At 40.8% G+C, this 24,716-nt stretch overlaps 1 protein-coding gene and 1 long non-coding RNA gene across 11 annotated transcripts in view; one reads left to right on the forward strand and one right to left on the reverse strand.

The window, feature by feature from the left end:
- LOC122174219 (uncharacterized) overlaps positions 1-509 on the reverse strand; it is a 61,719-nt gene extending 61,210 nt beyond the window's left edge. The window contains exon 1 of one of the 2 annotated variants that reach the window (XR_006175736.2): positions 330-509. This is a non-coding gene — a long non-coding RNA (uncharacterized LOC122174219). The remainder of the gene's footprint in view (positions 1-329) is intronic. The other variant, XR_010591275.1, reaches the window with a different exon arrangement.
- A 59-nt stretch (positions 510-568) lies between these two features.
- Positions 569-24,716, forward strand: part of CCNT2 (cyclin T2) — a 44,138-nt gene continuing 19,990 nt past the window's right edge. Inside the window, exons 1-7 of one of the 9 annotated variants that reach the window (XM_065560530.1) lie at positions 692-928; positions 2,359-2,440; positions 5,588-5,804; positions 5,895-6,030; positions 18,147-18,275; positions 19,404-19,464; positions 20,564-20,626. In XM_065560530.1, the coding sequence (XP_065416602.1) occupies positions 19,449-19,464; positions 20,564-20,626 (79 nt within the window). In that variant the 5' untranslated portion in view covers positions 692-928; positions 2,359-2,440; positions 5,588-5,804; ... (1 more) ...; positions 18,147-18,275; positions 19,404-19,448. The other 8 variants (XM_005286799.4, XM_008178737.4, XM_065560531.1 and 5 more) reach the window with 8 other exon arrangements.

The following is a 24,716-nucleotide window of genomic DNA, read 5'->3' on the forward strand; positions in this document are numbered from 1 at the left end:
GTATACAGGGGCCCCACAAAATCTAATCGCCCCAGGCCCAGGGGAGCGTTAATCCGGCCCTGCCCACAGAGGGGGCTCCGGGGAAGGGAGCAGCCCGGGAAAGAGGCGGGCGGACGGCTGGGGTTGAGGCTGAAGGGCAGCGGGGGAGGGGCGGCTGCAGGCCGAGCCCCGGTGTTGAGGTGGGGGAGGCCTGCCCCGGACGAAGCGAGGCCCGCGACACACTCGCTCCGTCCCCGGGATCACACAAAGCCGCACCCCGCCGCAAGGCGGTGGGATGGTGAGCGGTGACGCACGAGCGGCCGCACAATGGAGGAGAAGCGCGATGGTACCTCATTTCCGCCCGGATCCGATCCAGGCGGAACTTTCCTCAGGCTGCGGGGGAAGGGGCCGGCGTTGGAGACGCGGGAGGTGGGGTTCTCATTACCTATCCTGCAGCGGCTCCTCTCCCTGCGCCCCACATCCGGGGCGGGCCACTGTACCGCGCGGTGCCTCGATAGGATTGTCCGCCGATGGAAACCTCATAGACCACGTGACCCGGTTTCCCTTGCGGCGCTCTAGCTCCGCTCTCGCCAGACTCTATGGTTTTAGGCGGCTAGGTGGAATCCTCGCCGGGCCCGTGGCCCCGAGTTCTCGCGAGAACGAATATGGAGGGAGAAGAGGGGCCAGGCGCCGCGGCGGCTGGGCCGCCGGCGGGCGGGGCCGGAGGAGGGGGAGGAAGTGTCATGGCGGCGGCTGTGAGTGGGTCTGGTGGCGCGGGCTCGGCGGTGCGGGGTGGCGGCGCCTCTTTGTCGCCATCGCGCTGGTTCTTCAGCCGGGAGCAGCTGGAGAACACGCCGACCCGGCGCTGCGGGGTGGAGGCTGACAAGGAGCTCTCGTATCGGCAGCAGGCGGCCAACCTCATCCAGGACATGGGCCAGCGCCTCAACGTGTATCCGAACGGGGAGACCGGGCCGGGGGAGGGCCAGGCCTGGGCGGTAGCGGCGGCAGCCTCATCCGGCAGTTCAGCGCGTAGGGAGGGGAGCGGGGTCCGGCCCAGGGGCCGGCTAGGTACCAGGTCGGGTGTAGCGAGAGGTACCGGCCGAGAGCCGGAGAGTGCCGGGGGCCGGGAGAGGAAGCGAACCGGGGCCTGGTGCTGGGATGGGAGCTGGGGCCTAGAGTGTGGTGGAGGGGAGGCAGCGGGGAGCCGCTGCGGGGCGGGAGTTGTTGGTTGGTGTTTCTGTTCCCGGCTCCGTGTCTTTGGGGTTTGGGGGTGATGATTACATTATCTCAAACTCCCGGTTGATCGAGCCCTCTTCGGGGAGCGGGTCAGAGCTGGTGTAACATGCCCCAACTCTGTGCTGCTGCCGCCGCCGCCGGGTATGGGGGGCGGGGGATTGAAGCACGTGCTTCTCTAAATTGGGTCGAGATTCTTTCACCCCATTGATGTGACTAAACTCCAAAGCTGTTTTCATCTCCTTTGGCTTTTGCAGCTACTGTAATATTTTCTTAGTCCCTTAAAGCCAAACTTCTTCTCTCCCACCCCTTGAAATAAAAGGGAGAATGACTTTTTGTTGTTGTTGTTGAAGTTGAATATAGTGTTAGGAGGAAGAGCTGCATTTTAAGCCCCTGTGTTTGTAGCTAAATCTTAGTTTATATTCTACCATACTCCTCACAAAGAAGGCCTCCCAGTTGTCTCTCTTAAAAGTAAACTCTCTCTTTTTGGATTAATCCTAAAGCAGTTTTTATAAACTTTTTCCATTGTTTTTCAATTATACCTTTACAATTTCCCTCATTCAAATTGTTATATAGTATGATTGTAGACTTGGCAGTTTTTTCATTGATTTCTAGGTTTTGTTAGAAGTACTTTAAGTATAAACAATAGTTATTGTTCACAGGAAATAATCTTCCATTTCTCTTGGAATTAACATCCAATACTATAACAAGTTTTTGTTCAATTCTATTTTAAAAGCTAGGATTCAGTGGGTTATAGTCGTTAGAAAAAAGACTCTTAACCTGCATAAACTTATATAAAGGGTACTTGAGAGTTATTTTAAAATGTTTGATACAGTAAAATTGTTCGTAGCAAGAGGATGCAATGTTAAAATATGTCTAAAGATAAATCCTGAATTAGGGAGTCTCCTTCCAATGAATGAGACATGGTAAATCTGGTTTTACAAACTCTCTATTGTGTTTGAAAGAAATAGTAAAAGTATCTTCGCACCAGTTATGTGTACTCAGTTTATTACTGCTTTATTAATTCACTTACAGCTTTATTTAATAGAATAACATAAAAAGTATTTGTGGTAGATAGAATTTCAAGTTTACTGATTATACATTGTTTGTCTAGATGTGTAAAATTTCCTTAATCCCGTCTTTCAGATCTCAGCTTACAATAAATACTGCAATTGTTTACATGCACAGGTTTTATATGCATCATTCCTTCACAAAATTTAATAGAAATGTAAGTACTGACTTTTATACTCTTAAACTATACTTGCACATAATTTTGAAGCAACAGCTGACAGCTTTCACATGTGATGCTGTCACAGTTTCACTGTATTTTAAAGTATTCTAGCTTCAGAATACTATTTTAGAAATATTATTTGTAGTACTCTTATTTCAAGTGGAGACTATTTTAACAGGTAGTAATTAAAATTTAACTTCTGCTATGTTCCTAAGCTAGAGAAATAATGTGATAAACAACAAGAATACATGCTGACCAATCTTCTTGATTTTTCTATTGTACATATGTTGGTTAAACTCTGTCAATGGAGTTTAAAAGTCTGGGGATTTGGGTAGAGACCAGTGCGGATACAAAATTTGTATCCACATCTGATCTGCAAACATGGTCTGAGGATATCCTCATCTGCAGATATAAAGCTGATCTCCGCAGATTTGGAGGGCTCTAGATATGGAACAAATACTACCTTTACTAGTTAGGAGTCACCAGTTACTGTGGTGCACGGCATGACGTGCCTAACTGATGCAACTATGGTTTGTGTCTAGTTTACGTATACAGTAGAACTTCAAAGTTATGATGCCCTCATGGAATGGAGGTTGTTTGTAACGCTGAACAAAAACCATTATGGTGGTTCTTTCAAAAGTTTACAACTGAGATTTGACTTAATACAGCTTTGAAACTTATGCAGAAGAAAAATGCTGCTTTTAACCATCTTAATTTAGACAAAACAAGCACAGAAAGTGTTTCCTTACCTTGACAAATCTTTTTTTAAACTTTCCCTTTATTTTTTAATAGTTCACATTTAACACAGTACTATGCTGTATTTGCTTTTTTTTTTTTTTTTTTTTGGTCTCTGCTGTTCCCTGATTGCATACTTCCAGTTCCAAGTGAGGTGTGTGGTTGACTGGTCAGTTCATAACTCTGAAGTTCTACTGTACTTAGTTTTGTAAAAGCCGTGGTCAACTAATATAACACTTCTACCTTCAGTAACTCAATGGGCACTAGTAGATGGAAAAAATCTCAGATCTGGTCTGGAAAGTAGCTCTAGCTGCCTTGTATGTAATTTACTGGTGAACCGGATGTTAAATCTTTAATACAAATTATGTTTGTGTTTGGATGTTTCTGTAATCAGTTCTGTTTGGAATATTTTTTATAACTGGATAATGTGAAATCTCAAGCCTGTTTTTCCTGTCAGATATATTAGATGTGTTGGTCAAAAAAATATTTGTTCAGTGCTTATGTTTTTCATCATATGAAAATAGATCTTTTGGATTTGCTTTCTTCCTCCCCCCTTATCAAGAATAGTCAATGGTGTAAGGAGCTATGTTATTTAATGGCATGGATGGACTCTCTGAGCCCTGGCTACACTGTAAAAATAGTTTAAACACTGGTGTAAAACATAGTTGAGATCCAGGTGCGTTAAGATTTTTGTTTGTTTGTTTTGATGGTAGAACAAGAAATTAGCCATATAAAATTATTGGACCAGAAACAAATTTCATAATCATGATGAACTATTTTTGCCACCCAGGAGTCTGTCAAATTTGCAGCAAGCTGGTTATCAAATAGTTACAGCGTTTTAAGCCACATCTACAAAAAATGTTAAGGCTCTGTCTGTGTGACAGAAATATCAGTGGTGTTTAAACATGATTCTGAGACATGATTATGTCCTGGACCTGGACACTCTTTATTCTTGTTTTTTGAATGGAGAAAATCTGTGTTGCAACTGTGTTAGGACCATGTATTTATTTTATTGATATGTATCTAGCGGGAAATGTACTTCTTTAAAATAGCTTTTTGTTCTCAGGGCAAGAATAGTGTTAGAAGAGGTTTAGGACTCAAGTGTATATCAAAATCATGTTTAAATACGATTAGGTTATTTTGCATGGACAAGCCTTTTAAAGGTGTTTTTGGATTAATCCATCGAGGGCAGTAGAAGATTTGTACTACATCACTTTTTCTCATTTTGATAGATAAATACATGGTCTAGTTCAGCGGTTCTCAAACTTAATTGCATAGCGACCCCCTTCTGACAACAAAAATTACTACATGACTCCAGGCACGGGGAGGGGCCTGGAGCCGAGCTTGAGGCCTGCTACCCTGGGGGGTGAAGTCCAAGTACTGATGCCCTTGGGCTTCAACTTCAGCACCAGGTGACGGGGCTCAGGCTTCAGCACCAGGCCCAGCAAATCTAACGCTGACCCTGGTGACCCTGTTAAAATCAGGTCACAATCCTTTTTGGGGTCACAACCCACAGTTTGAGGATCGCTGGTCTAGTTGATATACTCAATTGGCCATGGGTTAACCAATGAGGCATCCGAAGGTTACTTTTGTGACTGTTTTGGGGCAGTTTATGGTCCTCCTCTTTCAGGCAGAGTTGCTTGGAGTGGAGACTTGAGTTCACATGATATTTCCACAGCCCAGACTGGCGTAGCCTAAAAAAAGAAATCCATTGGGTGGTAAACCAAGACACATCTAGCAACCTAGGCCAGCTTTTGGTAGTGACAAGAGTATTTAGTTACTATAGTCTACCTTCAACTGGACACTAGTATATATAGTCACTTAGTTCTTAGCCTGGTCCTCACTGGGGGGGGGGGGGTCAACCTAAGATACACAACTTCAGCTACGTGACTAGCGTATCTTAGGTTGACTTACCTGGCCGTGAGGACAGCGGCGAGTTGACCGCTGCTGCTCCCCTGTCGACTCCGCTTCTGCCTCTTGCCAGCTGGAGTTCCGGAGTGGACGGGGAGCGCGTTCGGGGATCGATTTATCCGTGTCTAGATGAGACGTGATAAATTGATTTCCGATAGATCTCTACCCGCTGATCCGGCGGGTAGTGAAGACCTGCCCTTAGAATTGCTAGCACATCTGTAACTTGTAAGCAGAGCTGCATTAAATATCTTGTGGCTGAGTGCTATGCAACGTTCAGTTTCAGAAAAGCTACATTTATGGAAGGATAACTTGTAACGTATTATTAATTGAACTAAAAGTTAAAAAGCTAGCACGTATCTTTCAGAGCACTTATACTAGTGTCTCCAAATAACTTTCTGTATTTGCTGTGAATATTATGTTAGACAGTGGCTTTTATATTTGAATTGATGCATAGGCATCAAATGCACTGCCTCATTTTTTCTTTTCCTATTCTTTTAGGGTGAAGGGAGTGGTCTCAAAGTGAATGTGAGTCACTTTTAAATTCATACTCCCAAGCTATCTGGCAAGTTCTTTGTAGACAGGGCAAAGACCAAAGACTGTTATGAATATTTAGTAAATGTTATCCAAATCTTCAGAGTGCTTGGCCAGCTGAAAACTTTACTACATTCATCTACTGCAAAAAGAAACTAACTGTTAGAAATTAAAATTGTATAAGGTACTAATGATCTTAAAACTAAAGTCTATCTGGCATTTTTTATCGAATATGCAAAGTACATGTCTAATGGTTCTTCGACTTACATTAAAGGTAATGCTTACTCATGAAAACAAGAAATAGGAAGGCTGGGGATAAAAATTAGTTGCCGAAAGTCACAATAGGTTGAGTTGTGGCTGCAAGGATCAATTCAGATTGTAAGGCTTAAGCCTTCATTTCCTTTTTATTGGTAAGCTGAATTTCTTTTAACTATTCTACACTAAACTTATTATGTATTTATCCCTTAAGTACCATTTGATTATGCTCTCAGTAGAGCATGCAAATACATACATATTTATAGCTAAAACATCTCTACTCCATGATGGCCATTGCTAAATGTTATAAGATCTGCTGAAAGAAACTATTCACTGATACATTTTATTGGCTCATTTCTGTTTCTGAAGTTTTCAAAATGATAGCAATTTTGTAGTAAATTTTTAAAATCTTGAAGGAAGTCAGAATGGCTATCTTGCAACGGTTTCAGCAGTTGTTTCAGGTTAAGTTTTGTATATCCTGGCATTGAAACAGCATAACAGCAATTTTTAAACTCTCTACATTTTTGTTTGGTAAGTGGATACCAGCCATAAGTTTAATAATTTTTTGTCTAGATCCATACTCTACCTTTAGAACAGCAATAGCTAGTTTCGCTGGTCAGGCAAACCATATAGAAACAAAGTTTAACATGAAATGTATCATTATTTCAGCTGATGCTTTCAGTGTTAATGTTGACAGAGACTTAAACAACTTTTGGTTTGCTGGTTAACTATTTTAACACCATAAGGTCTATACTCTTGTTAAAAGAAGATACCGCAGAGACACAAGTTCTGCAAACTAGTCACATAAGTTTAAATAACTGTTTCATCGTTACATTCATACAAGGCATCAACTGTAACTTAGCTTCAGTTTTGTATTAATTGTAGATATCATTTTTGCCTGTTTCCAAATGCAGAAATAAGAAAGAGGCCCTTGGCACATGGGAAATGGGAGGTAAAGCACTCAGGATGCACTCTTAAACTCTCAAATTGACCTCCAATTATATATTTTAATCAAATCACTTTGTAGAAGTACTGTGCTGAAATACTGTACCAGATAACCAGGCTAAGAAGCATCCAGTGCACTTAAAATATGATGCCCTGTCATTGTTTAATGTCACACATGTTAGAATCCTGGTAAAGTGCTTAAACGCTACCGGTGAGATTAAGTTATTCTTCCTCCTAATTATTGCACTTCAAAGAGTTAAAATATTTTGATACCCAATTGTGGAAGTTGTCAAAGTATTCATACCTTTGGCTGCATTACTGTGATTGTGCATGGGGAGAGGTGATCAAGGCAATCTCATAACATACCCATGGCATGTAAGGCAATCATAGGAAAGTAATATTGTAAAAGCATTGAATGTTTTTAGCAGTTTTTAATGGAATTTGGCTGCTGGAAATAAGGAAATGCCAGAATCCAACTCTGTGGATCATAGTTTGAAGAATCTAGCATAATCTATAACCACTGAACTTTCAAGATGGTTAAACATCAATACGTCCACACTGTATTGAGCTTGAAAACAATATATTAATATTCTAGGTGTTTTTGTCTTTATCTACTATGCTTTTTTTAAGCTGAGAAAGCTTTTTATTGAGATAGTCTAACAGTCAAGGTCCCTGGAGTAAATTATGGTGCATATTGGAGATGAATTCTAAGATCATTCCATGCACCTGCAACCCACCAAGTAGGTTTGACAAGCCAGTCAATAGACTGCCTATTATTTGATCACGATCAAATGTTCCAGCAGGAATGTAATTTGTATTTTTGTTATTAGACATAAGCATCTATTTAAGGCCAAGCCTATTGGTGACCATCAAGTCTTACTTTTTTGTTGCTGTTCTAATGAATTTATGCTTAAAAATATTTGACTGTTCTTGATATTATTTGACCAGTCAGTTGGCCGTTTATTTTTGGACTAGTCAGATGTCCAGCCCATCATCAAGAATTGTTTTTTAAAACTTCAGTGTAGTATCTTTTCTTTATTTCCAACGGGATTTGGCTCCTAACTGCCACAGCCACTTTTGAAAATGGATTTACGTTTAGGCATTTTTTGAAATTTTACTCTGATCTGTCCAGAGGAGTATATCCATGGAAAATGCTTACATTTATTTAAATTGTTCATTTTGTGCTATTTTAAAAATGAGGGTTTTTCCATAAAAGAAGGTTGCAATTTTCCTGTCAAGTTCAAGTCTTTGCTATTCAGATTTTCTGGCATAATCACATCAATTCTGCTGTATTTGTGTGTCAAAGATGAATGAAGCTAATATCGAAGAGCTGTTGGAAGACCTGAAACAAACTGGCTTAGATTATTCTTGTGGCTACATTTTGATGACTCTCAGATGTCTCAAAATAAAATTAAATACATCAATGTTCGCTCTTCCACTTCAGTAGGTTAAGCTCCATTCAGTGGCACAGACTTTGAGTAATCTGGAAAGCCTGAATTTTCTAGGCTCTTTAGATCATGGATCCTTTTTATCTTGACAACCTTTTACATTTTACTTCTAAAGAACTCTATTTATTTCAGCCGAAGCAATAACTTGTTTCATGCTACTTTAACTTTAGGAATTTTGAGTCAAATTAAACTGTACACTCTACCAACCACTTCTTTGTAGCATTGATTGAGAACATTTATGCTTACCACAGTTCATATGAGAAACTACCCAGTGAACTCAACACTGAAAACTAAAAGGAGCTAGACAACTTTACATAAACCTAAGCTTTCTGAAGCCCTGTCCACCTTCATAAATTTCAAGATTGTAGTAAACCAAGCTCCCTTAACAGTTGAGGAATCCACACAGTCCCATCTCCAACAGCCAATGAGTTGCTTTCCAGTAACTCCACTTATTTCCCCTTCCTCCTTTATGCTTCTAGACCAGTGGTCAGCAAACAGTGGGGGGCACGAAGGAACGTTTGTGGGGGGCATAGCGGGGCCCGGGCTAGTCCCCACCGGGGGGGGGGGGCAGGGAGGGAGTGCTATCTGTTCCACTTTGTTCCTGCTCCTGGCTCAGCTGTGGCTCTGGCCCCGGCCCTGACTGCAGGTGTGTTCCCAGCCATGGCCCTGACTATGGCCTCGTTCTTGGTCCCAGCTCAGAGGGGGTGTGGGGGGCAAGGGGGAGCACCAGGTAAAAAGTTTGGGGAACACTGTTCTAGACAGTTCTATAGTATACTGCCTACACATCAGAATTACAAAAAATGTCCCTATCACTTCCATTTTAACTTTTTATGACTAGGTAGCTTTGCTTCAGATTGAAATTAGAGCCTTAAATTCTTAATATAAAAGCAAAATTTGTTCATATAAATATTTCAGTGGCATAACATCAAAAATATGAGTGGTGTGTGGGGATTGTCACAGCCCCTAGGTACTTAACCCAACAAGTACATTTGTAAGGAAGACAGCAGGTTTTAAATAGCAAGTGAATGACTATATTTGGAGAGCCATATCTACATATTTTAATAACTGGCATTTCTGAAATGTGAACACTGATATTTTAAATCAGTTTAACAATGATGTTCTCATTGAATTACATGCTGCACTAAGAGCACAGGCATCTTCAGTCTTTCTGTGAAATTGTCTGTTTTGATTGATGATCAAAGATGGGATTCCTGCCACCTGCCAAAATCCTCTTACACCATTTTAGTAATCTTGTCTCCAGAGTTCTTTTAAATCTGAGGCATATGTTAACACCATGCTCTCTTAAACTTAATGTGATATTTTTCATTTTTTATTTTTTTTTAGAAAAGGCATGAAAGTATTTTCCCTTTGCTACTTTCTGTATGTACTGTAGTGGCTGCATAGTAACTGAGAAAACACTTTTATACCTTATTTTGTGTGTTGATTAAACTTAACTGAAATGAAATTCAGAATTCTTTATTTTTCTCCTCACAGAACTCGTTCTCAGACTTAGTTATCTTTAAGCCTTTGTTATTTAGATCATCCAAATGGTTTCCTTTTAAAACTTCAAGCTTGGCATACTTGTAGTCTTCAGTGAGGAGCATATATACCGCTAGAGGTAATGATTGCTGAGCTACTGCTGAGAGGCTACCTACCCTCACAAGTGAGTAGTTAAAATGAAATATTTAAAAATTAATTCTGAAGGAACTTTATTCTGCAGATTTTCCTGATGGTTTTATGATGAGTTTGAGTGACAAATCCCTTGCATTCCCCTTATATTTAGCCTATGGTGAAGCAAAAGTAGCAAATGTTTATGCTATGTCTGTTTTCAGTTGTATTAACTAGAGTTAAGACTGTACCAAAAAGTTCAGTCTAGACAAGGCACAAGACTTATAAGGAGGCAGTACTAGTGACAGATATCTGATGCTGATCTGTCCACTAGGAAATTGAAATTAACCCATTTTACTTAAGCTAAGAAACAGCTGCAAAAGGTGATTAAATTGTTAAGAAGGAAGGCTTGAGAAGATAGCTCTCTTGAACATTTGTGCTGTTCCAACTCTTGGCAGTTTTACCAGAATACTCCCTGATAATCAGGTTATAGCTGCAAACTGAATGCCTCTTTCTTATTACTTAAATGGAAATGTTTTAAAAATGTGCCTTCTGATAAAAGGAATGCGAGCTCTTTGTTTCGCCACCTAACCTTAAGTACTTCTATTTTTCTCTAAAGAGAAAGGTATGAAATAAAATACTGTCAGAATAAAATTTTAAGTACTCGTGGTAGGTGGATCTCCATATGAGTAGCTCAGCTGTCCTTGCATCTTGAAGAGTATGTGTTCCTCACTGACATGCTATGTCTGAAGTTTCAAGGAAACCATTTCTTACCTGAATAAGTATCTTCAAAAATGGTTAACTTGAATAACAATACCAAAAAACTCTAGCTTAGACAAGGCCATGGAAATCAAGGATTGAATGGACATGGAGACCTCTCACCTTTGAAGGTGGTCCTGCTCAATAAAAGTTGAGGCACATTGAGAAGCTGATGGATGGAAGAAGCATTCTAATGCTATACCTGATATTTGGCTAAGTAGAACTCCAGTACTGTCAGTCAGACATCTCTCATAGAATTTCAATGGAAATTATTGGAGACGTAACTGCTTAACAATTATTTGATCAAGCGAGACTTAGTCGCATAGAATTTTCTGGCAGAAGCAGGGATAGAATCCGGTTTTCCAGTGCAACATTCAGCTGCCTTGACCGTGAGACCCTCCTTTCTCTTTGTGCAATCCCTTGGTTCATTCACTGTGCACCTTTTAACTTCTGCAACAAATGAGACAGGGGGTTTACAGACAACAGCCTCTTTGCTATGCAACCCTGTTTCATATCCAGTGCACTGAATGAGGCAGGTATCCTGGGGCGGGTGGGGATCATGTAATTAAAGGCTTTATTAAATGAATGTGCACAAGGGGGCCAAATTAAGGTTGCCTGTACAATCTTAATTCTGGCACTTCCTAATTTTTGCAGGCTTGACTTTGCAACCTTAATAATGTTCTGTTAATGTAGTTTTGTGTGGAATTTCCTATCTCTTTTTTTTTTTTTAAAAAGCAAACTGAAAAAACAGATTCCATCATATAAGATATTGACACCCACATAGTTCATTAGCAGCATTGGAGACTCTGCTCCACCACACAGACCTGTGCCACTTGAGCTAATGGAGTAACTGATGGCAATAGTAAAATGTCATCCTTCTATGTGGACCAGCACTTAAAGGGGGCTGAAAAATGCACATTGCCAGTGGGTTTCCACAGATACTTGCTGATTGCAACGGAATGGTGAGATTCTGGTTTTTTGGGTTTCATTCCAGCCTCTGGAGGGAAGTCTGCAGTAGTGGACAGAGACTTTTAGCTGTTCTCACTTCTCTGCCTCATCCCCCCCTCAGTTTCACCCCTTCTGCCCCATCACTTCCAACCTGTTTCTTTCCCAGTTCTCTTTCCTACCCTGGGTTCCTCATCACAGTCCCACTTTCTGTTTCTCCGGCTTCTCATTCCAGTCTTCCTGCCCAACCAACCCTAATATCCTACCCTCCAGGACTCTCTTCCAGAGTCCTAGTCTCCCCCTCCACTCCTGTCCCCCTGACCTCCAGATTCCTTGTCCAGTTTCCCCACACTTCAGATCTGACACTTTCCCCATACTCTCACATCTTCCCTTGCCCCATCCCTCCCCATCTCAGAGTCCCAGTCTCATCAGGTACTTTGTTTCCCTCCACCCTGGTCTGGCTCTTATCCCCTTTGCATTTGAGTTTGGTGTCTAACACATCCACATTGACTGGGTACCAGCAAGAGGGTCACTGAAAGTACAACAGGCACAGGTTCCCTACTCTTAGTTCCTGTGCTTGGCCCAGAATAGCAATTGCAAGGAAAGTCTGGCTTTGTAACCCTGGATTGGAGCATGCTCACTTATGCTGTTGGGATGGTTCACATACCTCTTTTTATACATAGTAGCTGGAGTGTGCTCAGTACACACAGAATCTTCAAGATTTTAGCTGTCTTTGTAATCTGAAACTTTTCAAAAATTATGACTGGGCCAAATTTGAGCAGGTTTTCACGAGAACAGCACAAGGCACTTCCCTAACAATGTACCTCCTCCTAATTTGCAAGTTCCTATTCCAGAGCATGATAGTGCTCTTCAAAGAAAAGGTCACCAGAATTTTTTTAAATGACAAAACGTTATTCTGTTGTCTGGTTCTCAAGCAGCTGAACCAGTCTGGCTGAAACTTTCAAAATAAATTTAGCTTGAGGCAGATACCTGGCATGGAAAACTCAGTTTAAGTGGTTCAGGTTTGACGGTTATAAGTAACTGAAAACTGGATTTTACAGAAAGTGTAGGGCAACCTTAATAATACCTGTTATACTTTAATGTATAACATCAACAAATTTTAGTTAATTTTGTTGCAAGAAGGAAACAGAACTTAAATGTGAAATGCAGTTTATTTGGGGAAGTAAAATACTAAATGCTGCAGGTAAATATATCCAAAGAACACAAGGAGGCTATTTCCTTTTTCTTAGGGAGCTGTGTAGGCAATTGCTGCCTGTGGTCCAGCTTTAGCGAGGAAACTTTAGGTCGGGGTAATCAATAGGCAGACCATGGCCAAATCCAGACCGCCAGAGGCTTTTGAACAGACCCCAAAATCTTTGTATTTGCTGGTTGTTGTTTATTTATTTATTTATTTATTACTTTCTCTGGAGTCTGGACCTTGACTATACCTTGACCAAGAAATTTGGACCTTGACAAAAAATAGGCTATCCCTGCTTTAGGTTTTTTAATTGCATATTGCTTTAGCTCAAAGGAGGCCCAGATTTGCTGTTTGTGTTCCTTTTAGTTTGCTAAACTTTAAGGTTTATAGAAAAATTAAGAGAAACATTAAGAGGGTCTTTTTGTTTTCTTAATAAGTGAAACACTTGAAAATATCTGCTTCTAATCAGAGGTGACTGATTTCAGTTGTCCATAGTTTGTCCACTTTTATAACAAGAAAAACAAGTATTTGATTTTTAGGTTATCCCCCATCTTGGCTCAATGGAAAGGGCTATGATACCCATTGACGGTGTAGAGCAAGTAATTTCATTTGGGACTTTTGTTAAACTGTGACTACTATGAAGATCCATTTATAATTAAGGCTGTGAGTTTGTCACGGAAGTCACAGATTCCGTGACCTCCATGACCTCTGCAGCGGCTGGTGCTCCTGCCTCAGGGGAACTCAGGCAGCTACCCTGCGCCAGGGGCACCGGCAGCTGCTGGGGCAGTCTCAGGCCACCTCCCCCTCCCAGCAGCAGAGTTTGGGTGTGGGTTGGGGCACGGGACAGGGTGAGGCAGGCTCTGGGCAGCGCTTACCTGGAGGGCTCCCCGGAAGCAGCGACATCCTCCCCCTCACTCAGCTGCTAGGTGGAGGCGTGGCCAGGCAGCTCTGCGGGATGCCTTCACCCAGAGCGCTGGCTTCGCAGCGCCCATTGGCCAGGAACTGCAGCCAATGGGAGCTGCGGGGGCGGTGCCTGCAGGCAGAGGCAGCATGCACTGCAGAGCATGTTTTAGTTGGGTATATAGTAAAAGTCAGGGACGGGTCATGGGCCAGGAATTTTTGTTTACTTCCTGTGACCTGTCCGTAGCTTTTACGAAAAATACCCGTGACTAAAACGTAGCCTTAATTATAATTCATATCTGCCTGAGCTTTGTATCAATATGTAGCTTAAAATGTTTGTTGCTATAATAGATAACGTATCTAATTGACACTCAATGGGCAGATTATTTCTTACTGTTGGTCTACATACAGAAATTGTACTATAGCTTCAGTCTGCTTTAAAATTGTAAACAATTTGTAAACCCTGGATGAATGCTCTTAAATCCATTTACAATTATATCAATTAAAATTAATCTGGTGTAACTTCTGCAGCAAGACAAGGCCTTATTTCTTTATCCTGTAAATTTGTCTTGGCTGACCATATTATCATCTTAACTCTACAGTTTTAACACAATTTTATGTATCACTTGATAACTTTTGGAATAAGTGAAAGGTCAGGTTTCCTTGATAAAGGAAAAATGAGTTGGCAGACATTTTAGAATTAACTCTTCACTCTATTGTTTGCCTGAAAAAATGGGAGTGGCAAATACAAAATGCACTTTCTCAAAAGCTCCTTTAAATATTAATTTTTTTCAGCTTAGGAGAAATAGGAATCTATTTATGTACTCTGATCCTGAAAACTGACATCTAGGAACTGGGCTATAGAACAGCGCCTCTGTTCTGGCATTATATACAAATATTAAAGCATATTTTTATTGAATTTTACAAATACTGTGCCAGTTATGGCAGTCTGCATTGAGGTCTTATTGGTCCTTAAAGTGGGTGTATATCATTTATCCTTCCTCAGAGTCATTTGTATTCAAACATGCATTCTAGTTCATGAATCCTGGTGTGCTTAATGCATCCCAGGCACACATTTTGTGTTAAGTGTTATGGGACTGTTCCAGAGCAGAGGTACTCCTGTGAAATCATTGGTCATGTTATTGTCTCATACTTCCGATCCATTCGCAGTTTGATTGCTTGCCAAGTGTCTGTGCCAAATGGAGTCTGTGCTTCTGACAGTCAACAGCTAGTGGGTCTTTCTGGGATTCTGCTTCAACTTTTTCATAACAAAAGAAAGTATCAGAGTTCACTCCCTTCTGGGCTTAATCTTTACTTGAATGAACTGTCAGACTTTAGTAAATTTCAAAAGAAATATCCTATTCTAACCTGCGTCTGGAAAACTGTTTTACCTGTGAATAGTCACATAGACTTTATTGCCAGAAGGGGACCATCATGATTATCTAGTCTGACCCTCCTGCACGTTGCAGCCACAGAACTTCGCCCATGCACTCCTGTGATAGATCTATAACCTCTGGCCGAGTTACTGAAGTCCTTGAATCATGATTTAAAGACTCCAAGTTACAGAGAATCCACCATATACTGTAGTTCAAACCAGCAAGTGACCTGTGCTGCAGAGGAAGTGGGGGAAAAAAACAACCCAGAGCAGGATTTTGGAGCGGAGCCTGGAGCTGGAGCGCGGAGCAGCTCCAGAGCAGTGGAGCTGCAGGTTTTTGCCTGGAGCTGGAGCGGAGCTGGAGCACAGCTCCAAAGCCCTGAGTAGTCTCTGCCAATCCGACCTAGGGGAAAATTCCTTCCTCTCCCCAAATATGGTGATCAGTTAAACCCTAAGTATGTCAGTGAGACCTACCAGGCAGACACCTGGGAAAGAATTAATTGTAGTAACTCAGAGCCCTCCCCACCTACTGTCCCATCTCCAGCCCTTGAAGATATTAGCTTCCAGCAGTCGCAGAGGGGCCACATGCCATTGTAGGCCATATAATCATATCATATTTCCTCCATAAATTTATCAAGTTCAGTCTTGAAACCATTTAGGGTTCCCCCCCTCTCCCTCCCCCCCCCCCCCCCATTGCTCCCCTTGGGAGGCTGTTTCAGAACTTTACTACTCTGATGGTTAGAAATCTTCATCAAATTTCAAGCCCAAACTTGTTGATGGCCAGTTTAGATCTTTTTTTCTTGTGCCAACTTTTGCCCTTATCTTAGATGACCCCTCTCCCTCCCTGGTGTTTATCCCTCTGTTGTATTTAGAGCAAGCAATCATGTCTCCCCTCAGCCTTAGTTTGGTTAGTGTTGCTCCGCAAGTGTCCTCTCGTAAGGTAGGTTCTCCATTCCTCTGATTATCCCAGTATCTCTTCTCTGCACCTGTTCTAGGTTCAATTAATCTTTCTTAAACATGGGAGACCAGAATTGCACACACTATTCCAAATGAGGTCTCACCAGTGCCTTGCATAATAGTAAGAACACTTCTCCATCTCTACTGGAATTACCTCGTCTGATTCATCCTAAGATTGCATTAGCCATTTTCATGGCTGCATCACATTGGTGGCTCAGTCATCCTGTGATCAACCAATACATCTAGGTCTTTCTCCTCCTCTGTTGCTTTCAACTGATATGTCCCCAGCTGATTGATAGAAATTCTTGTTTGTTCCTGAGTGCATGACTTTAAACTATTACATTTCATCACATTTCCATTATTTCAGTTTTCAAGGTCATCCAAATCTTCTTCTATGATAGTCTGGTCCTCCTCCCGTGTTGTCAATACTTCCCAACTTTGTCATCCACAGATTTTATTAGTGCACACGCATTTTTTGTGCCACGGTCATTAATGAAAATAAGTAATATTGATCCCAAGACCGATCCCTGATGAGCTCCACTAGTAACCTCCCTCCAGCCTGACAGTTCACCTTTCATTATGACCTGTGGTAGTCTCCCCTTTATCCAGTTCCTTTCCCTACCTTTTAGTTCTCATTTTAATCCCCATCTTCTCCAATTTAACTAATTTTCCATGTGGAAATGCGTCAGTGCCTTACTGAAATCCAAGTAGATTTGATCTGCTGCATTTCCTTTGTCTAGAAAATAACTTATCTTCTCAAAGAAAGACATCAGGTTGGTCTAGCACAATCTGCCAATTTTTTCAAAGTACCATTTATCTCTGTATTCTTAACTACTGTTTCAAAATTTGTTGCAAGACCTTTCATACAATTGAGGTCAGCCAACAGATTTGTAGTTTCCTGGATCACTTTTTCCCCCTTAAAAATAGGTAGTATATTAGCAATGCTCCAGTCATAGAGTACGGACCCCAGGTTTATGGATTAATTAAAAATCCTTGCTGTAGGGCTTGCAATTTCATGTGCAGGTTCCTTTAATGGCTGGAGATTATCCAGGCCCCCTGATTTGATCCCATTAAGGTGTTTGTTTGACTTCCATCTCGGATGTGGTAATTTTCTACTTCCATATCCTCATACTCATTAGCCACCCTTATCTTGACCTAAGCCTCGTTACCCTTATTAAAAACTGAGGCGAAGTATTCATTTAGGTGTTGGGCCGTGCTTGGTAATTGCAAAAAGTAGCCCATCCTCAGTGTTCTAGTCTTCCCACTTTACTTGTTTTCTTTTTATTTATATGGCTAAAAAGCCTTTTACTATTGGTTTTAATTCCCTTTGCATAGTTCAACTCTGCTTAGCTTTTGGCAGTTCTCACATTTTCCCTAAACTTTCTGACCTCCAAGAGGTAGCTATCCTTGCTGCTCCATCCCTTCTTCCATTCCTTGTAAGATTTCTGCTTTCCCTTAATAACCTGTTTGAGATCCTTGTTCATCCAGTTTGGTCTGCAACCCTTTGCTACAAATTTTTTCTACTTGCTTGGGATGCAGGCTTCAAATAGTGTCTACAACTTTGACTTAAAGTAAATCCAAGCCTCTTCCACATTGAGATCCTTGTTCTTCCCTAACTACTTGCCCTAATTTATTAAAGTTTGTCCTTTTGAAAAATCAAGGACCCTAATTACAGACTATTTCTGTTTATCCTTCCATTTAGTTTAAACTGAATTTGGCACATGAATCGCTTGAACCAAGGTTTTCCTCTGCAACCAGTTCTTCGGTGAGGTCCTTGCTACTTACCAATACTAAATCTAAAATGGAATCCCCTCTTCTTGGTTCGGTGACTATCTGATGAAAAAAATCTGTCCGCTCTCTGTCAGAATTAATTTGGCCTGAAACATTTCTTGATCATAATATAGTTTAATGCTTACAATTTTTTCCCCTCTATAAGCTGAGTAGGAGAACTCTACCATACTGAAATTCAGCTAGGGTAACTGTCTTCATTTTTTACTCTTGCATATTGTCTCATCTCTAGTACGGAGACTCTAATACTTTTTGCAATTACCAATTCACCCCCTACATGTTACTTTAGGTCCTGCTTGCACTAGGGAAAAAAAATTTTTTTTAACTAAAAATTATCCTCTCTTACAGATAATCTCTCCTACTGCATTGTTTTTGGCTGCGAAAGTGGAAGAACAGCCACGAAAACTCGAACATGTTATCAAAGTAGCACATGCCTGTCTTCATCCTCAAGAGCTACAGCTGGATACAAAAAGTGATGTATGTGGAAGTGATACTTTAAATCTAATTGTAATTCTTCTTAAGATACAGTTGACACCTCAGATGAGTTGCTAAACTACATTCTTGACTGGATTAATGCCATCTGCCAACTCTAGAAGACGCTTCTCTGCTTAAATCAAATAATTTATCTGTTGTGTAACTTAATAGCATAGCCATTAGTGGACCTATCACAATTACTTAATATTTCATGCAAACAAAGGCCTCTAATTCCCTTTTTAATAGGACACTTGTGTATGTAATAAGAACTTTCTATGATGTAATGCATTAAACTTTTGTGATAGGTGTCCAGGTTAATCTTGATTAACATATCATAAGGACAACAGTATCTTTTATATCCTTATGTATTTTTTAATGTTTTTCCCAATTTAGCTACAGTAGAACCTCAGAGTGACGAACACCTTGGGAATGGAGGTTGCTCGTAACTCTGGAATGTTCGTCACTGAACAAAAAACATTATGGTTGTTCTTTCAAAAGTTTACAACTGAACGTTGTCTTAATACAGCTTTGAAATTTTATTATGAAGAAGAATGTTGCTTTTAACCATATTAATTTAAATGAAACAAACACACAAACAGTTTCCTTACCTTGTTAAATCCTTTTTAAACTTTCCCTTTATTTTTTAGTAGTTTACATTTAACACAGTACTGTACTATATTTGCTGCTTTTTTTTTTTTCTTTCTTTCTTTCTTTTTTTGGTCTCTGATGCTACATGATTGCATACTTCTGGTTCCAAATGAGGTGTGTGGCTGACTGGTCAGTTCGTAGCTCTGAGGTTCTACTGTATTGGAAAAGGAAATTTCCCCATCAGCAGCAATCATACCTTTTCTGGTAGTAAACAGTACTTATTTGCATGCTCAGTTACAAAAATAGTTCTCACAGATTTGATTTATGCTCATTGAGTGGCTAATTGCCTTTGTGATAGCAGAAAAGTTGCAGTTAACTGTTCTTAAAGTTGAGAATCCAAATGTGTATCAGGATATAGTAAATCAAAGGTAAGTAAATTTGAGGTCTTAACATGTTGCCCATACCATTTCTATTTGAGACTTTAGTAAGTACAATCAATTTCTCTAGTAGGTCTTGACAGTAACTTATTTTTTTACATTTCAGGCATATCTTCAACAGGCCCAAGAACTGGTTATACTTGAAACAATAATGCTTCAAACTTTAGGTATGTTATTTTAAATGGCATCTAGCCTGCACAAGAATATGTTCTGCATGCAATCAATTGAATGTACATCCATTACAGTGGATCCCCAATACCATTGGCCTTTAGCAGACCCTTTCTGTTGCAATTTACTTTAACTGAGAAAAGAATATTTGCACTGTTAGCATGTAGGCTATATTAAGTTCGACAAATATTACTTAAATAGCTATTGTTGCCACACTTTGGGAGGTTAAAATGTGCAGTGCCTTTTCAAATAGGTTTGACACCAAAACCAATAGCTGAACACAGATCAATGCATGATAATATTTTTGCTTAAGTGCATCGTTGTGTAGAACTCAGTTAAATAAGAAAAAAAATGAAGCTGCAAGGTGACTACAGAATTGTACCTGATCTAATGTTCTTAAAGTTGAATGCTAGTAATGCTGTGGATAAAGTCTATTTTTAAAAAAATTTCAGAGAACTAGTGATCTTTTTAATAACTTTTGGCATTTCAGAAATTGGATAGTTATTTTTAAATACAATCAATCTTTGGGTTCAAATTACGTTTATAAACTATTGTAGTGTCATTTTTGATTTATCACCAGAGCCAAGTAGAGAAATATGAACTTAGTCACATAAGGTTACATGCCACACTGAAGTCTGCAGGTCTCTTCAAACAAATGATAAAAGCTTTATACCAAACTCTGTGCCCCCTTTTGTTTGTTGTGCTTTGTTTTTATAACAGAGGGAAAGTAATGCAATTGACATGGTCAGAATTGTTCTTAGTGACATCACCATTTGCAGAATCATTTCATTTTATGGTTTGAAACTTAAATCGTTTTCTTGGCTGCAAAGTATATGTGAATTTTTCATATTAGCAAACAAGAGACCTGACTTAATAAAAGCCATAGAAAGCGCACTTTTTTCTGGTTTTATTCTATATCATTTGTACAAAAGAATTGTGAAATAAGGGTCAAATCCTAGTTCCCTCATCTGGCTTATTGACATTGGGGAGAACTGTGATGTTCATTGGCTGCAGAGGGTGGGGTTTGATACATGGTAGATCTTTCTTTTGTACAAATACAAATATACTGCAGTTTCTGAAACATTCTTAATTTTTCAGGTTTTGAGATTACCATTGAACATCCACATACAGATGTTGTGAAATGTACGCAGTTAGTGAGAGGTCAGTGATCTTCAATAAAATGATTTATGAAGTGTCTTCCCCAGTGTGAGTAAATATAATTGGCACACCTTTTCCCACCAGTTCTCTGTTACCCAAAGAGTACTCTTTAAACTGATGTGTTTCAGGTTACTAAAAGCCAGATCTCAAAAATCCTCCTTTAAATGTTAGTGGTCTGCATAATTCAGAAAAGTATATTGGATTTCCACGATGTTTCTACCAATTGTTAGTTCTCTCCCTTACTTTTTTTCCTGTCACTCTTCACTTCTCATTCCATGGCCCTATCATCTCACTCTTTCCTTCCATTCCATCAACTGACTGCCACAGGAGTAGTTATAGGTGGTCTCCTGTGGCTGATACTTATATTTGGAAGAAGCAAGTCCTTGGGATTCCTCATTACTTTACTCCTGCCCTTTTCCAGAACTGCCAAAAGATATTTGGGATGGCAATTCATGATTTCATTCATAAACAAGTGCTTTTCTTATAGTATCTGCTGCAGAATTAAATACATTAGAGGGCTAGTTAATTTGAATCTGCAACTTTATTGGTAGAAAGTTCTTCTATCCATGCAAAAGCATCCTGCGTCAGTGTTGAGTTCTGCTTTGTCAAGGCACACATCAGCAAGCAGTGACTGGCAAAGTACATAGGAGGTCTGCCACATGCAGACACTTTGAGAGATATGTGAACGATACTATAAATAAGAACAATATCCCTGTAATCCGAGAGCTGTTTTATTTGAATTGGAGTAGTGTTGGCAAGAAATGAAATAACCTATGTTCAACCAGTGATTGCATCCTTATGTAACCTTTTTCCACTAGCATGGCTGTAGATAATAGGCTATTATTCTTAATAAGCCTTTTTAAGAAAAAAATTTGAGGAGATTATTCCATAGTCCTGTCTATTTTCAGAAGTAAATAACCAAGATATAGAGTTTGAGTGGTTTTTCTATACATAGTGTAGGAAGAAATTACTTGGATAAACATACTATAAATATACTTATTCTTCTTGTGCAGGTGTCTGGGACCACCTGCGTAGTTAGGGTTGCATTTTAAAAAGGCACACAGCTGCTTTTCTTTTAAAAATAGGGGCCACTGGTATGATTTTTGCAAATTAAAATTTATTTTTAAATTGGGGTGTGGCTGAAAATTGACCTTGGCAGTCTTGTGTCTCAATGATAGACTCGTTAAAAGATTTATGTCAGTCTATAGAAAAATAGCTTGAAGTTGATTCTGGTGCAATTGATAGGTTTTGTGTGTGGCATTTTTTTTACCCATTTAGGGTAATTTTTAGTTGTTACTTGCATAAATAAAACTTGCATATGACTTGGACATATGCAAGTCTGACTGTGTGTATCTAGCTCCAGTCTTCTCCATCAGAAGAAATCTACATCAGGAACTACATTTTTCTGTTACTTTATCCTGCAATGGGGGAGGTTTTTTGTGAGCAGCTGTTAAATAAAATCTTAATCAGCAGCTTCACTTCTGCCCTTTAACCACCTTTCTGCAAACTTCCCTTTTATGTAGCTATCCTCTTCTGATACAGTCAGCTATTACATCAGACTTTCAAAATTACTAATGTTTCAAGGCTGGGGGTGGAATCTGGTAATGGTGTGTGTGTATACGGAACGATGATTGAGGGAATCAGAATGAAGGTTGCAATGGATAGTCTGTGCCATATGGTTGTAAGGGGTGTGCTTTATAAGCAGAGTATATTCTGTGAGGTGGCTAAACTTTACATTTCTTTGCTTTTTTCAGATGTATTTTCTGTAGCAACAAACTATGTATTGATGGTGTAAATATTCTTTATGAACATGTTGATGTTTAATGCTAGTGTGCACTTAACAGTAAGGATATTTTGTTAAACTGCATTTAAATCATACTACAGTTTAGGTGTGAAGACTCCAGTTATACCTGAAATTCTGTTCTTGTCTCTCCATACTAGACTAGATGAATATGAATTATACTAACCAAATCAGGATGAGTTTGACACAGTAGGATTGTAGTTTGATATATCTAGTGATGAAAAGTGCTAAGAGCTAGATATATTGCATGATCCCAATTTAACATAATTTGGTATTTATTCCTTGGCACCACAGTGTGGTGTTCTGTGGTGGATAAATGCTAAGTTTAGATGTTGAAAACTGGAGTGTTTAACATTGAACTATTGTCAGCATCAAATGCTTGGTGCTAAAGGGGTAGGATGGGGGGAGGGATAGCTCAGTTGTTTGAGCATTAGCCTGCTAAACCCAGGGTTGTGAGTTCAGTCCTTGAGGGGGCCACTTGGGGATCTGGGGCAAAATCAGGACTTGGTCCTGCTAGTGAAGGCAGGGGGCTGGATTCAATGACCTTTCGGGGTCCCTTCCAGTTCTATGAGATAGGATGGGATAGACACAATAATAACTTCATTTGCCAGAGGCAGCACCTTTTCTTAGTTAAGAAGCACTGTCTCCAGGAAAGCCCTTTCAGAGTATTGTTAGTACAAACAGATCCCTATTTTGGGGATGTGCTGTCCACCCCATAGTAAAACCAATAACTTCCTAGGAAGCTCTCTCTGTTGGGTGGTGGGGAAAGAGGGACATTGACAAAAAATTCTAGTTGCAGAAGAAGATCCACAAGGTTAGCTGAGGCATATCCATACATTTGCCTTCCACAACAGCCACCAGAGCAGCCAGACAGAATTCTCTGGTACCTCAAAAAAACTGTTATTCACCTTCTCATAACAGTTTTTCAAGATGTGGTGTTCATGTCCATTCCAATCAGATGTGTGCACGATGGCCGGAAGATTTTTCCCTCAGCAGCATTCGTTGGGTCGGCCTGGGTGCCTCCTGGAGTCACACCCTCATGGCGCCTGATATATAGTCCTGCCGACCCGCCACCCCTTCAGTTCCTTCTTGCCGGCTACTCCGACAGAGGGGTAGGAGGATGGGTATTGGAATGGACATGAACAACACATCTCGAAGAACAAAAGTTACGAGAAGGTGAGTAACCGTTTTTTCTTCGAGTGCTTGTTCGTGTCGATTCCAATCAGGTGACTCCCAAGCAGATTTGGTAACTGGGGTCGGAGCTGTCCACTGACTGGAGTACTGATCTACCAAAGGCCACATCATCTCTGGCCTGCCTAGTAATTGCATAGTGTGCGGCGAAACTGTGTAATGATGACCACGTCACTGCCCGGCAGATGTCCTGGGTGGGGACTTGAGCCAGGAAAGCTGTTGATGAAGCTTGCGCCCTTGTAGAGTGCGCTGTTATCGGCGACGCGGGGATTCCTGCTAGATTGTAGCACTTGGTAATGCAGGCTACAATCCATGATAAAATGCGCTGTCTATACAGGCTGGCCCTTCATCCTGTCCGGTACTGTGACAAAGAGCTGTACCAACTTCCTGAACGGCTTCGTCTTTTTGATGTAAAAGGCCAGCACTCTGCGGACATAGAGAGTGTGGAGCCTCTGCTCCCTGCTACTCGCATGAGGCTTGGGTAAAAAAGTGGAAGGAAAATGTCCTGATTGAGGTGGAACTGTGACACCACCTTCGGGAGGAAGGCCGGATGGGACCTGAGCTGAACCTTGTCCCTAAAAAAACACGGTGTAGGGCGGCTCGGACGTTAGAGCCCTGAGCTCAGACATCCTCCGGGCTGAAGTATTGCCACCAGGAACGCAGCCTTGTAGGAGAGGTAGAGCAGGGAGCTAGAGGCTCACAGGGATGCCCCATGAGCCTAGGGAGGACCAAGTTAAGGTCAAAAGCAGGAACCGGTTGGTGGATGTGCGCGTACAACCTGTTGAGGCCCTTCAGGAAGCGACTGACCGGGGGTTAGCGAAAACCGAGCGGCCCTGTACCCCCAGGTGGCAAGCCGAGATGGCAGCCAGGTGTACTCTTATAGAAGACGAGGAGAGACCTTCCTGCTTTAAGTAGAAAAGGTTATCCAAAATCTGGGGCACTGAGGCTAGCGCCGGGGGAAAGTCATGCTGAGCTGACCAGATTGAAAATCTCTTCCACTTGGCCAGGTGTGTGGCCCTAGTGGAGGGTTTCCTACTGCCCAAGAGAACTCTGCTTTGTTCTGAACAGGAGAGCTCAAATGTATTCAGCCATGGAACCTCC

This window comes from Chrysemys picta, chromosome 11 (genome assembly GCF_011386835.1).
Source record: "Chrysemys picta bellii isolate R12L10 chromosome 11, ASM1138683v2, whole genome shotgun sequence".
NCBI lineage: Eukaryota > Metazoa > Chordata > Testudines > Emydidae > Chrysemys > Chrysemys picta.